A 12,499-nucleotide genomic window follows, 5' to 3' on the forward strand; every position below is an offset into this window, starting at 1 on the left:
GTTTTAGTGTTAAATAAAAAAATTCCCGCTCTGTGACAGGGCAAATAGTGTGTTTGGTTTCTGTGAGATGTCCTTATACATTTTAATTAAGCAGGTGATTCAGAGTTTTGTACTAGAGGCTGGGCGTGGGTTTCTGAGACTACACGTAACGGTAATGGAAGATGAGGGTTAAATAACCTCGTAGGTACGTTTCTGTGCACCCTCAGTGCCATCATCCTTGCATGAAGACGTGTATGTCATCCAAATAGGCTGCTTAATTCCTAAGGTTAACCAGGTCGTCATCCTCCTGGAGCTGTGTGAGCAAACGGGTGCGGTCATGTTGAGCTGTTTTTACTTGCTTGTGTATTTTTGGGTAGACATTCCATATGGGGATGCTTGTGTGAATATAATGTAGGAGGAACCTTTCTTCTCATCAGAGAAATGCCTCCTGAGATTCCGCACAAAAATGGCCAGGTAACTTTGTAAATGCGGAGTGTGCAGTGAGCATATATAGCTTCTTAATCTCTATGCAATTAGGAAAATGAACATGAAATACATTGAAAGTTGCGCAGCATTTATATCATGCCTTTTCTTATGGAACAGGAGCAGAAGGCTTATTGGGCAGGTAATTAGCAGCTTCATTTCAAACATGGGAACACTGAGGTCCACAGAAACATAAACTTAAAGAACAGAAAAGCTGTGAACTTGTTGTTTTATGCTCATGCTTATTTCCCCAGATAAATAAACATAGCCTACAGAGTTAAACCTAATTTAGTTTGACTGTCTCTCTGAAGTGTGAAATAAAAGGCCCTCGGGGCAAGCAGATTTCGGGCTTCTAATGGGCTGTTTGCAGTAGAGAGGAAAGCAGGGCCATAATTAGTGAGCTCCATCTCCCTCTCTGATGGTCTCCTCACCTGAATTAAGTAGGAGCTCACAATTATCTAGAGATGGTGCCCACTTTTCACTGTGATTCGTTTCTGGAAAACACCTCATAAAGCAGAATGCAGAAAAAGAAATCATATTTTTTCATTGTACAGTTAAAGTCCCAACTGGGTCCCAGTATGAAATTAATTATGGAAGTGACCAATAGAATTTCCCAAATGCAAAGATACAGGAACTTTAGATCTTGATGGCGATTAAATTAGTAAAATCAAAGTTCTATTTAAAAAGACATAAATGTACTCAATGCACTGATAGGACCCCAGTGTGCTTTACAGTGTGCTTACAGTTTTATTGTATGAGAAACTTGATCTGTTTAAAGTGAACATGTTAGTTACTATAAATATCATTGGAATATTCAATTACCATGCATTCTGCTTGGTGTCTTAGATGTTGTAAAGATCTGGGGGGGGATTATTTGGGAGGACTCAGTCTCAAACAAAGAATAGTTAAGCTGTATAGTTAAGAGAAAAAGGTAAAGTAATGGTGTGTCATATGCTACCACTGGTGTACAAAAAGGGAAATGCACACACATGCCTTTTTCTTCCTGTGCACAGACTATCTCTGGGAGGATGCAGAAGAAAATGCTAACATTGTTGGCCTTCGCTAGGGGAACTAATAGGTGACAGGGGACAGAGGGACTCTTTTTTACCTTTCAGAGTTTGGATTGAATTTATAATCTATTTAAAAGGACAATTTTAGGGGCTTCCCTGGTGGCGCAGTGGTTAAGAATCCACCTGCCAATGCAGGGGACGTGGGTTCGAGCCCTGGTCGGGGAAGATCCCACATGCCACGGAGCAACTAAGCCTGTGCACCACAACTACTGAGCCTGTGCTCTAGATCCTGCGAGCCACAACTACTGAGCCCACACGCCACAACTACTGAAGCCCACGCGCCTACAACCTGTGCTCCACAACAAGAGAAGCCACTGCGATGAGAAGCCCGTGCACCTCACCGAAGAGTAGCCACCGCTTTTGGCAACTAGAGAAAGCCCGTGTGCAGCAACGAAGACCCAACGCAGCCAAAAATAAATAAATAAAAAAAATAAAAGTACAGTTTTAGTGGATTTAAAAATATGTAGCCTGTTTAAAAATAGAAACTAAATTAAAAATGAAAGTGGTAACAGTCGAGGGAAATTTGAAGAGATGTTTTCTTTCCCTTCAGATAATTCTTTGTAGTAAGACAGACACAACAAAGTCATTTTGATATCTTTAGATTAAAATATCAAACTAGGACTCATTCTTTTGAAAAATAGGCATTATAAGCTGGTAAACAGGAAAAATTCCCTCTCCCTAATAATCAAATAAATGAAAATCAAAATATGCTATGACTTAATCATTAATTTGGTAAAGATTTTTAAAAAGAAATGCTTTTGGCAGGGTTCAAAAGGCTCACCTTTTGGACTTCTGGCAGGGTTTCTGGAGGAAGTGAGAACTGGTATAACCTCCCGGGAAGGCAGTTGACCACAAGTATTGACTCTTTAAAATGCTTTTGCCTCTTGACATAGTAGTTGTACGTCTAAGAATCTTTTTAAGAATTATTTTAAGGAAATAATCAGAGGTGTAGTAAGAGACTAATTGACAAAGAAAGATGTTCCTCACAGTGTCAGAAGCTTCTTAAATGGCCAAGAATAGGAAAATGGTTGCTTATTTTTGTGTGTATTTATCCAGTGCAAAAGTGTACGTACATAAACATGTTTTAGAAGAAAAACATTAATAACACGAAAAACATGTTCTTGATATAATGTCCCACAAAAAGCAGAATAGAATCCTCGATATGTGGTACGATTCCATTTATGTAAAAATACTTCTTCATATACACAGAAAAAGACATAGGGGAAATACACAGGAGTATTAGCTGGGATCATCTCATCTCAGTCCTAGGCGATCCTTCATTGCTTGTTCACAGTTCTGTATTTTTTAAATTTCTGCAGTGAATAGGCATTATGTTTGTTCATTTCAAAATGAAAAAAAAACTTTTGTCATTAAATTAATTGTTGTTGGATCTAAGATTTTGAAGGTCTAACTATGGAGTTAAAATCTGTGGGTTGTTCTTGAAGTGGGGAGGAATAGGCAGTCACATGGCATCGTCCTGTGATGCTGCAAGTAGAACTTACTGACGGGCGAGCGCCATGGGGCACTAAGAAGCTGGCTGGATCCTCTTCCCGGGGTTCTTGCCGCAAGCAGTGAGGAGGCTGCTGTAGACATACTTGAAGGGCGGCTCACTCTTATACAACATTGACTGAAATGTCCAATGTCTAGAGGATGTCATATTCTCTGCAAAGGTGTTATATTGATGGCTCCAAAATGGGGTGCTGTAAGCCCCTGCTGTGCTGCTGTCTCACAGCGGATTTCATAGGACTGTGGAGAAATGTTATATTCCCTCAGATTTGGCTCAACGAATTAGCAGACATTTACTAAGTGCCTGCTGTGGACCAGGCAGATGGCACAGCCCCCAGCACCTCCGAGGCTGTTGGGTGAATGAATGAACTGCCTGCAGAACTGTAAAGTAGTGAGTCTACAAATGCGGTCTCAGTCACAGCTTCTTTGGGGGGGGGCTATGGGGTTGGTAAAGTCAACTTATATATTGTGGGACGAGGGGCAGCATTTAAACTCCTTTAGAAAGTTTCTTAACAAAAATGTTCTACAAACATGACTCTCCATGTTTCCTAATGTCCTAGATCTGGCTGGTTAAATTAAATTAACAAATTTTGGTATTACAGGTAATTTCCTTTTTTTTTTTTTTTTCCAGTGTTTGCTATGAAGATCTTAACACAAATAAACTAAAAATGCCTTCTTCTCTCCTGCTGTTCTTCCTGAAGAAATAGCACTGGACTGAGATTTACTGGACCCACATTCCACCTCCAGTTGTGCAAGTAACTAGCTGCATGACCTTGAGCAAAGCATGTTAACCTTGCCAAAACCTTAGTTTCTCACCAGTCTAGAAACTGAACCAGAATGGCCCTAAGGTCCCTTCTGGCTCTAAATAGCTACAAATCGGTTTATACAGATCGGTTTAAGTTTATTATTCCTTTTTTTTTTTTTTAAGAAAATGGAAGAGACTATTACTACTTTCCTGTCTGATTGTTTTTCTTTCTCTCTCTCACAAACAGGAGCGACCTCGGCTGTGGGTCTCCTTTACCTGCCCACGTGGGCAGCCGCTCTCTCTGGCTGTGTGCTCGCCCTCTTCACGGCGTCCATGTGGCCTCAAGTGCTTGGACACCTTATCAGCTCAGGGTCAGGCCCTGGGAAAGCCATGACCACTGCCATGATATTTTATCTTCTAGAAATATTTTTCTGTGCATGGTGCACAGCTTTTAAATTTGTCCCGGGAGGTGTGTACGCTAGAGAAAGATCTGATGTGCTTTTGGGTGAGTACATGTGAAAGGTCTGGATTCACGTAACTACTCAAAAATCCCCTTCAGGACTGACTAGGATTTAGCACTTTACATGACTGATTAAGATAAATAGGATGATCTTGCTTTTCTTATTGAAATAGACCCTCTTGGTTAAAAAAAACCCTGGAGGAATGTCTAAATTACTATTTAAAAAGAAATTTCTTAATTCATTAATGAGTTTCAGTAATATTACTGCAAAGGCCTTGGAAGTGAGTAGCTGTGAAAAAAACAAGTTTAATCCATAATAAGTTATAAAAAGATCCCCGTAACCCCATATTATATGATACGTAAGGAGAAAATATGATCATGGTGCTCACATTGCTATTTTGGTGGTAGGCTTGTAGATATATATAGGAAGTGTGATTTTTTTTGGTTCCCTTGAATTTTATGTATGGTTTTTATTTACCCTCTTTTTACCAAAAGATTTTTTCGTATGTGAATCTTAGTGTAAATGGTAAATTCTCAAATCATAGAGTACATATCTTCCATTTCAGTGGTTATGAACTTATGTACCAAAATTCAAATAGCATAAACTTAGTTCAGTTTAATATTTCAGAAATTGTCTTCTGGCAATAGTGAAATTCCTGATGTGTACCAAGCAGACACAGATCAAATATTGCCTGTCGTTTTAGTTTAAGTAAAACATGTCCAGAGCCTCCAGGATAAAATCTTTGAAAAACTGAGGAGACAAAACATGTTAATAGGGGATTCAGTTCTTGTTTGCTCAGACGTTTTTCCGTTTGTTCACTTACTCATTAAAAAATTATTGTGCACCTACTATGGTCCAGGCGCAGTGCCAGGTGTAGGGGATTTAAGAGACATAGGGTCCTGCCCACCTGGAGCTTCCGTGTAGTGGGGGAGATACCACACATCAGATTAGACAAATTCTTAGGGCGTTACAGCTGGGGTAAGTGCTGCACAAAAGTCTGGGCTTCTACTTATGTTCGTCTGCAGTTCCCCCTTGTGCCCTTGGAATATATCCAATCACCCTGTACATTTTCACATAAACTTTTCTCCTCTATGAGCTAGACATCTGTCAGGACAGGCTGATTTGGAAGAGGTATTTTTCAATTATGTGAGATATTTTTAAAAACTTTTGAGGATTTGCTATTTCTGGTGGGACATCCAGGCTGTCAGCTGATCAGAGACATACATCGCTGCATTTCCTCTGTGATAATCTCGGCTTTGTGAACTTTGTATTTCTTCTGATTTCTTTCAGGTGTGTGTGTACTCGCTCCTGCTCTATCTTCCTATCCAATGCCCTGCTTTTTTCTTACTCCAGCTTGTTTGGGGGTCTGCCATGTGGAGCAAACGAATGAAAGTAAGAGCCATTCTAAGCATATATTTCTTTCTTTAGAATGTTATGAATGAAGGGTGTTTTTAGTTCCTTCTCGCTACTTAATGGAATTGCAGAAATCGTGCTTTATTCCAGCTTCAAACAACTAAGAATTCTTTTTAGTAAGAGTGACATTATGTCGATAAGGCCACAAAAACTAAGGAACATTAGTAATGTTCAGAGTAGCTTTGAATAATGATTGAAAAGAATCTGTATTAGATCAGAAACTAGATATAAATGTATTGTCTAGGTTTCTCCTGCTATTTCCTGGAAATTGCACATAACTCTTTTTTTTTAGCCTTCCACCTAAGCATAACTTTTACTTGACATTCTCTAATTTATATATTGTTCAACCATACCTCTGTTTCCATTCTCATTATATACAACGTTAGAAGTCTGTAGACTTCACGTGTAAGCTACATTGGAATGCACCCCAGTTAAGCTCATCTTTCTTGGCCCAGTGTGAGTTCCAGCATGCATCCTCTGTGTGGACCCACAATCCAGGCCAGAACTGTTGCCACAAACACTGCCGTGTTAAGAACCTACAAATCCTCCTCTTGTGCTCCTCAACTCGGTGCCTGTGGTCCCTTCAGTGGAGAAGACTGAGTCCCTAAGGCAGTCCAGAAGGCTGCTTTCTCTTCTCCCTACCCTTCCCTGCATGACCAACAGTCAGTGACCGACACTATTACCAATCTAACAACTAGGAAACACTCAGGAAATTCAAAGAAACCCCTCATCAGAAAAAGTACGGGTTTTTTTAATGTAAAGCATAATTTCTAGAACCCTACCTGATTTCTTATGATCATCCTAATTATCAAAAGTAACACTGGAGTAATTAATTAGGTACTTGGATAACTCAATAACTGATTTTTCAGGATATGTCCATTTAAATGAAATCGAGGCTCCTGGAATTTACCATTAGAAGGATTTTTGGATTAGAATGTAATATATCCATCTTTCTTTTTTTTAACAGTGACAGTGATGCTAATTATTGGACTGAATATGCTATTTGGTCCCAAGAAAAGCCTTGATTTTCATCTTCAAACAAAAAAACAGTCCTAAAATGCTTTTCAGAGAGAGTGGAAAATACATGAAACTTGGTGAGTATAGTTTTGCTTCCTTTTTAAAAGCATTTTATTATCATATATGGCCTTTATTATGTTGAGGTTCCTGGACTTCAGACTGTACTACAAAGCTACAGTTATCAAGACAGTATGGGGACTTCCCTGGTGACGCTGTGGTTAAGAATCCGCCTGCCAATGCAGGGGACACGGGTTCGAGCCCTGGTCTGAGAAGATCCCACATGCCGCGGAGCAACTAAGCCCGTGCGCCACAACTACTGAGCCTGCACTCTAGAGCCTGAGAGCCACAACTACTAAGGCTGCATGCCACAACTACTGACCCCCGCGTGCCTAGAGCCCGTGCTCTGCAACGAGAAGCCACTGCGATGAGAAACCTGTGCACCGCAACAAAGAGTAGCCCCAGCTTCGCAACTAGAGAAAACCCGCACACAGCAACAAAGACCCAGTGCAGCCAAAAACAAATAAATAAAAATTGAAAACAAAACCAAATAAAACTCTAAAAAAATAAAGACAGTATAGTACTGGCACACACACAAAAATATAGATCAATGGAACAGGATAGAAAGCTCAGAGATAAACCCATGCACATATGGTCACCTTATCTTTGATAAAGGAGGCAAGAGTATACAATGGAGAAAAGACAGCCTCTTCAATAAGTGGTGCTGGGAAAACTGGACAGCTACATGTAAAAGAATGAAATTAGATCACTCCCTAACGCCATACACAAAAATAAACTCAAAATGGATTAAAGACCTAAATGTAAGGCCAGACACTATAAAATGCTTAGAGGAAAACATAGGCAGAAGACTCTATGACATAAATCACAGCAAGATCCTTTTTGACCCACCTCCTAGAGAAATGGAAATAAAAACAAAAATAAACAAATGGGACCTAATGAAACTTAAAAGCTTTTGCACAGCAAAGGAAGTCATAAAAAAGATGAAAAGACAACCTTCAGAATGGGAGAAAATATTTGCAAATGAAGCAACTGACAAAGGATTAAGCTCCAAAATATACAAGCAGCTCATGCAGCTCAATATCAAACAACCAAACAACCCAATCCAAAAATGGGCAGAAGACCTAAATAGACATTTCTCCAACAAACACATGAAAAGATGCTCAACATCACAAATCATTATAGAAAAGCAAAGCAAAACTACAATGAGATATCACCTCACACCAGTCAGAATGGCCATCATCAAAAAATCTACAGACAATAAATGGTGGAGAGGGTGTGGAGAAAAGGGAACCCTCTTGCACTCTTGGTGGGAATGTAAGTAAAAGAAGCGAAATTGAGTTATTTGTAGTGAGGTGGATGGACCTAGAGTCTGTCATAAAGAGTGAAGTAAGTGAGAAAGAGAAAAACAAATACTGTATGCTAACACATATATATGGAATCTAAAAAAAAAAAAAAAGGTTCTGATGAACCTAAGGGCAGAACAGGAATAAAGACACAGATGTACAGAATGGACTTGAGGACATGGAGTGGGGAAGTGTAAGCTGGGACGAAGAGAGAGTGGCATTGACATATATACACTACCAAATGTAAAATAGATAGCTAGTGGGAAGCAGCTGCATAGCACAGGGAGATCAGCTTGATGCTTTGTGACCACCTAGAGGGGTGGGATAGACAGGGTGGGAGGGAGACGCTAGAGGGAGGGGATATGGGGATATACATATGCAGATAGCTGATTCACTTTGTTATTCAGCAGAAACTAATACAACACTGTAAAGCAATTATACTCCAATAAAGATGTTTAAAAAAAAGCATTTTATTATGAAACATAAATTTTCAGACATATGAGATTAAAGAGTATGATGAACTCTCATGTACCCTTAAACCAGTTCCAACAATTATTAACATTTGCTAATGTTGTTAATACCTATCTTACATTATTTGGTAAAATACTTTAAAGCAAATCTCTGATATTGTGTTTTTTCAACCATAAATACTCTGTATTAGTTTTGTTTCACTTCTAATGTAGATTTAACAGGTAGGATTTCCAAAATATTTTGTTGTAATAGTTGAGACCATTTATTTCATTTCTTGTTCTTTTTTGGAAGATTTAATATGTTAATGTTTGGAATATTGATGAGCTGGAAACTCAGGCATGAAATTAGTTTGCTATTCAGTCTGACTCATCTCAAAATATACTAGATTAAATAAAAATGTTTATTGAATGTGTAACATTTGCAGATAGTGTATTAGGATACAACATACTGCATAACTCCATAGCATTATGTGGAATACAAAGATATATAAAATCTGGTCTCTACCATCAATGACCTGATGCTTTACTAGAGAAGACAGAATCTTATGGTGTAAAGAGCTAAAAAACAATTAAGAAGCTAAATAAAAGTTTAATATATTTCTAAAGGAAATGTCATGAAGCAGTAAGATCATTATATAAACACTTTCATATATGTTCCATCATAATTTGAAAAAGTTATATTAAAATTTAGGGGAAAAATTTAAAGTTAGGTGTTTTTTTGTTTTTTTTTGTATGTATTCTTATACTTTAGGTCTGTCCCTTGAAATCAGGATCTGGCGGCTTTTGTTTGTTTGTTTTTAGTCCTGATAATCTTTGTCTTTATTATTACTATTATTATTAAATTATTTAATTCATTCATCAAATTGAGGCACTTGAAACAACTTATTCACAAAGTTGTTTAGATAGCTTTGTATGATTTTCCAAAACAAGCTTTATTTTTGGGGCCCATTTTTGGTTCACAGCAGAATTGAGCAGAAAGTACAGAGATTTCCCGTAGGACCCTCTGAGCCCACTTATACACAGCCTTCCCTGCTAGTGACATGCCCTACCACAACTGATGAACCTACAACGAAACAGGACTATCACCCAAAGCCCTTTGTTTACATTAGGACTCATTTTTTTTTTTTTGTGGTACGCGGGCCTCTCACTGTGGTGGCCTCTCCCGTTGCGGAGCACAGGCTCCGGACGCGCAGGCTCAGTGGCCATGGCTCGTGGGCCTAGCCGCTCTGCGGCATGTGGGATCTTCCCGGACCAGGGCACGAACCCCGCGTCCCCTGCATCGGCAAGCGGACTCCCAACCACTGCGCCACCAGGGAAGCCCAGGACTCATTCTTGATGTTGTACATTCTGTAGTTTTTGATGAATGTATAATGAGGTATATCCACCATTGTAATATCATATGGCATAGTGTCACTGCCTTAAAAATACTCTGTGCTCTGCCTGTTCATCCCTCCCTCCCCTGCCAATTGCAATGACTGTCTGCTTTTTTAAAAAAAAAATAATAGATTTTATTTTTCAGAGCAGTTTTAGGTTTACAGACAAATTGAGCAGAAAGTGTGGAGTTCCCATATATCGGCTCACACTCCCACCTCCTCAGTTTCCACCATTATTAACATCTTGCATTATTGTGGTGCATTTGTTACCATTGATGAGCCAATATTGATACATTATTATTCACTAAAGTCCACAGTTTAATTAGAGTTCACTCTTTTTTTATATGTGTTCTGTGGGTTTTGACAAATGTATAATGACATTTATCCACTATACAGTATCATACAGAATAGTTTCACTGTCGTAAACATGGTAATGTGCTCAACCAATTCATCCTTCCCTCCTTCCTCCAGACCCTGGCAACCACTGACCTCCTTACTGTCTCCATTGTTTGCTTTTACTAGAATGTCAATCTTTGTCTTTTAACTTGAAATGTAATTTATTTTTGTCGTGATTTCCCTTGTGTTATGATTTATTTCCATACTCTTACTTTGCTTTTTTTACTTTCTCTAGGTGTATTTTTCCTCTTTTTTCTTCTTGCTTTTGCATTGACTGAGTTTTCTTTTTCCTTTTTTCTTATCCTTCTCCTCTCCACTCCTGTTTCTAGGTTGGAAATTATACCTTCAATTTCTTTTTTTCAGTAGTTGGTTATTTTTTTCTCAGAACATTAAAGATAGTATTCCCCTATCGTCTGACTTCCATTTTTTGCTTTTGAGAAGTCAGCCATCAGTGTAATCTTTGCTCTTTTGAAGATACAGTGGCTTTTCTCTCTGGCAGCATTTAAGATTTTTCTTTGTTTTGGTGTTCTGAGTTTCACTGTAATACATCTGGATGTGGATCCAGCCCCTCCCTTACTTGCGAGTGTTTGGGCTTTTTGAATCTGAAGAGTCATTTTCTTTATCAATTCTGGAAAATTCTCAGCATTATTTCTGTAAATATTACCTCTTTCCCTTCTCTCCTTTTTTGACTCCAGTTAGATATGTGTTGGATCTTCTTATTCTCTTCTTCATGTCCCTTAACCTCTTTCATATTCTCTACCTTTGTTTTTAAGCTTCCCCTTGTACTAATTCTCCATTAAGTTTTGTCTAATCTGCTTTTTATCTTGTCCATTGAGTTTCTAATTTTAATTGTTATAATTATCGTATAATTTTATTTCTAGAAGTCTAATTTCTTTACAAATTTTCTTGCCCATTAATTTAATCTCATATTTCTTAGTTATCCCATTGAATATCCTCTTTTATTTTTCTAAACATATTAAGCATGCTTATTTTATATTCGATTCTAAAATTTTTAATATCTGAAGTATTTTGGGTTTGATTCAGCAGGGTGTTTTTGCTGTGGTTCCTGCTCATGGAGACTTGCTTTCTTGTATATTATTTCTTGTATATATTTGTGATTTATTTTTATTTTGGTTCATGGTTCTTGGAACATTTTTAGGGAAGCTTCTTTGAAACCTGAGTTTAAAGTATGGGTTATATATGCATGTCACACATGAAAATTAACCCAGGAACTAGACATTGCCCCTTTACATACAATCTTGGCCAATAAATTCAATATTTTCATAAAGTTATTTTTTTAAAAAAGAAACTTAGTTTCTTCTAAACAATTATTTCAGTTTCTGTTTAGTTTTGTGGTTGCTTGTCAGTGTGAAGTTGTTGGGATTAGGACTATGGCATAAAACCTATGAGAAGAAATTGGGAAGAGGGGTAAGTCATTAAAAGTTTTGATATAGAATTTTATATGATATATGGCCTACAGAGCACAGAAAGGAGTTCTGACTTTATTTTTCTTGCAGTGGAAGCCACCAGAATATTTCAAGCAGGAGCAGGAAGAAATATGATATATATTAACTTGGCTGCTCTGTGAAGAATGGATTGTAGAGTAGAAGCAGGGAGATAAGTTATGAGGCTTTTTCAGTTGTCCAGGAGAGAGACCCTGGAAGTTTGGATGGGAGCCGTGGCCCTGGAGTTGGAGAGGAGTGGATAGACTTAGAATATATTTTGAAAGTAAAGCTGATAGAAGTTGCTGATGGATTAGATGACACTGAATGAGAAGAAGGAAAGAATCAAGGATGACTTCTATGTTTTGGCTTGAGCAACTGGATGGAGGGTGGTGGCATTTACTGACGTGGGAATAACAGGTTTTGGAGTGATGAGAGCCAGAGTTAATCATAGGTATGTAGTTACGTGAAAAGCTATAACTTGATGAATATAATCATGCCTCTCAAAGTCTCTCTTGATGGTTCTGTTCTCTTTATAGGACATTCAGTAAACTGAGTAATATTTCTTGCATAGAGATGCGATTCACACCTCACTGCTGTAGCACAATGAGCTGTTTAGGTTAAGTGGTGGCCCTCCTATGCAAAGAGGTAGTGCTTATCCTTCTCTCAACTTGAACTTGTATGTTCCACTTTGAGTTGTTTTTTTCAGTTGTGGTGATAGAGTTGGTCTAATCTGGCCATACTCTTTCACAGGATCCCTGTTGTTGATCCGTTGGTATTAGT

General features: G+C 38.3%; 1 protein-coding gene across 1 annotated transcript in view; it reads left to right on the forward strand.

Annotated features, from left to right (window-relative positions):
• The window catches only part of CWH43 (cell wall biogenesis 43 C-terminal homolog), a gene marked incomplete at both ends in the record, with an annotated part of 46,681 nt that overhangs the window by 15,351 nt on the left and 18,831 nt on the right, over window positions 1-12,499 (forward strand). The window contains 4 exon segments of the mRNA XM_082838138.1: window positions 4,031-4,288; window positions 6,625-6,698; window positions 6,700-6,751; window positions 11,623-11,702. Of these exon segments, the coding sequence (XP_082694264.1) occupies window positions 4,031-4,288; window positions 6,625-6,698; window positions 6,700-6,751; window positions 11,623-11,702 (464 nt within the window).

The sequence above is a fragment of the Leucopleurus acutus genome, assembly GCF_964270905.1.
Source record: "Leucopleurus acutus genome assembly, chromosome: 4".
In the NCBI taxonomy this organism is placed as follows: domain Eukaryota; kingdom Metazoa; phylum Chordata; class Mammalia; order Artiodactyla; family Delphinidae; genus Leucopleurus; species Leucopleurus acutus.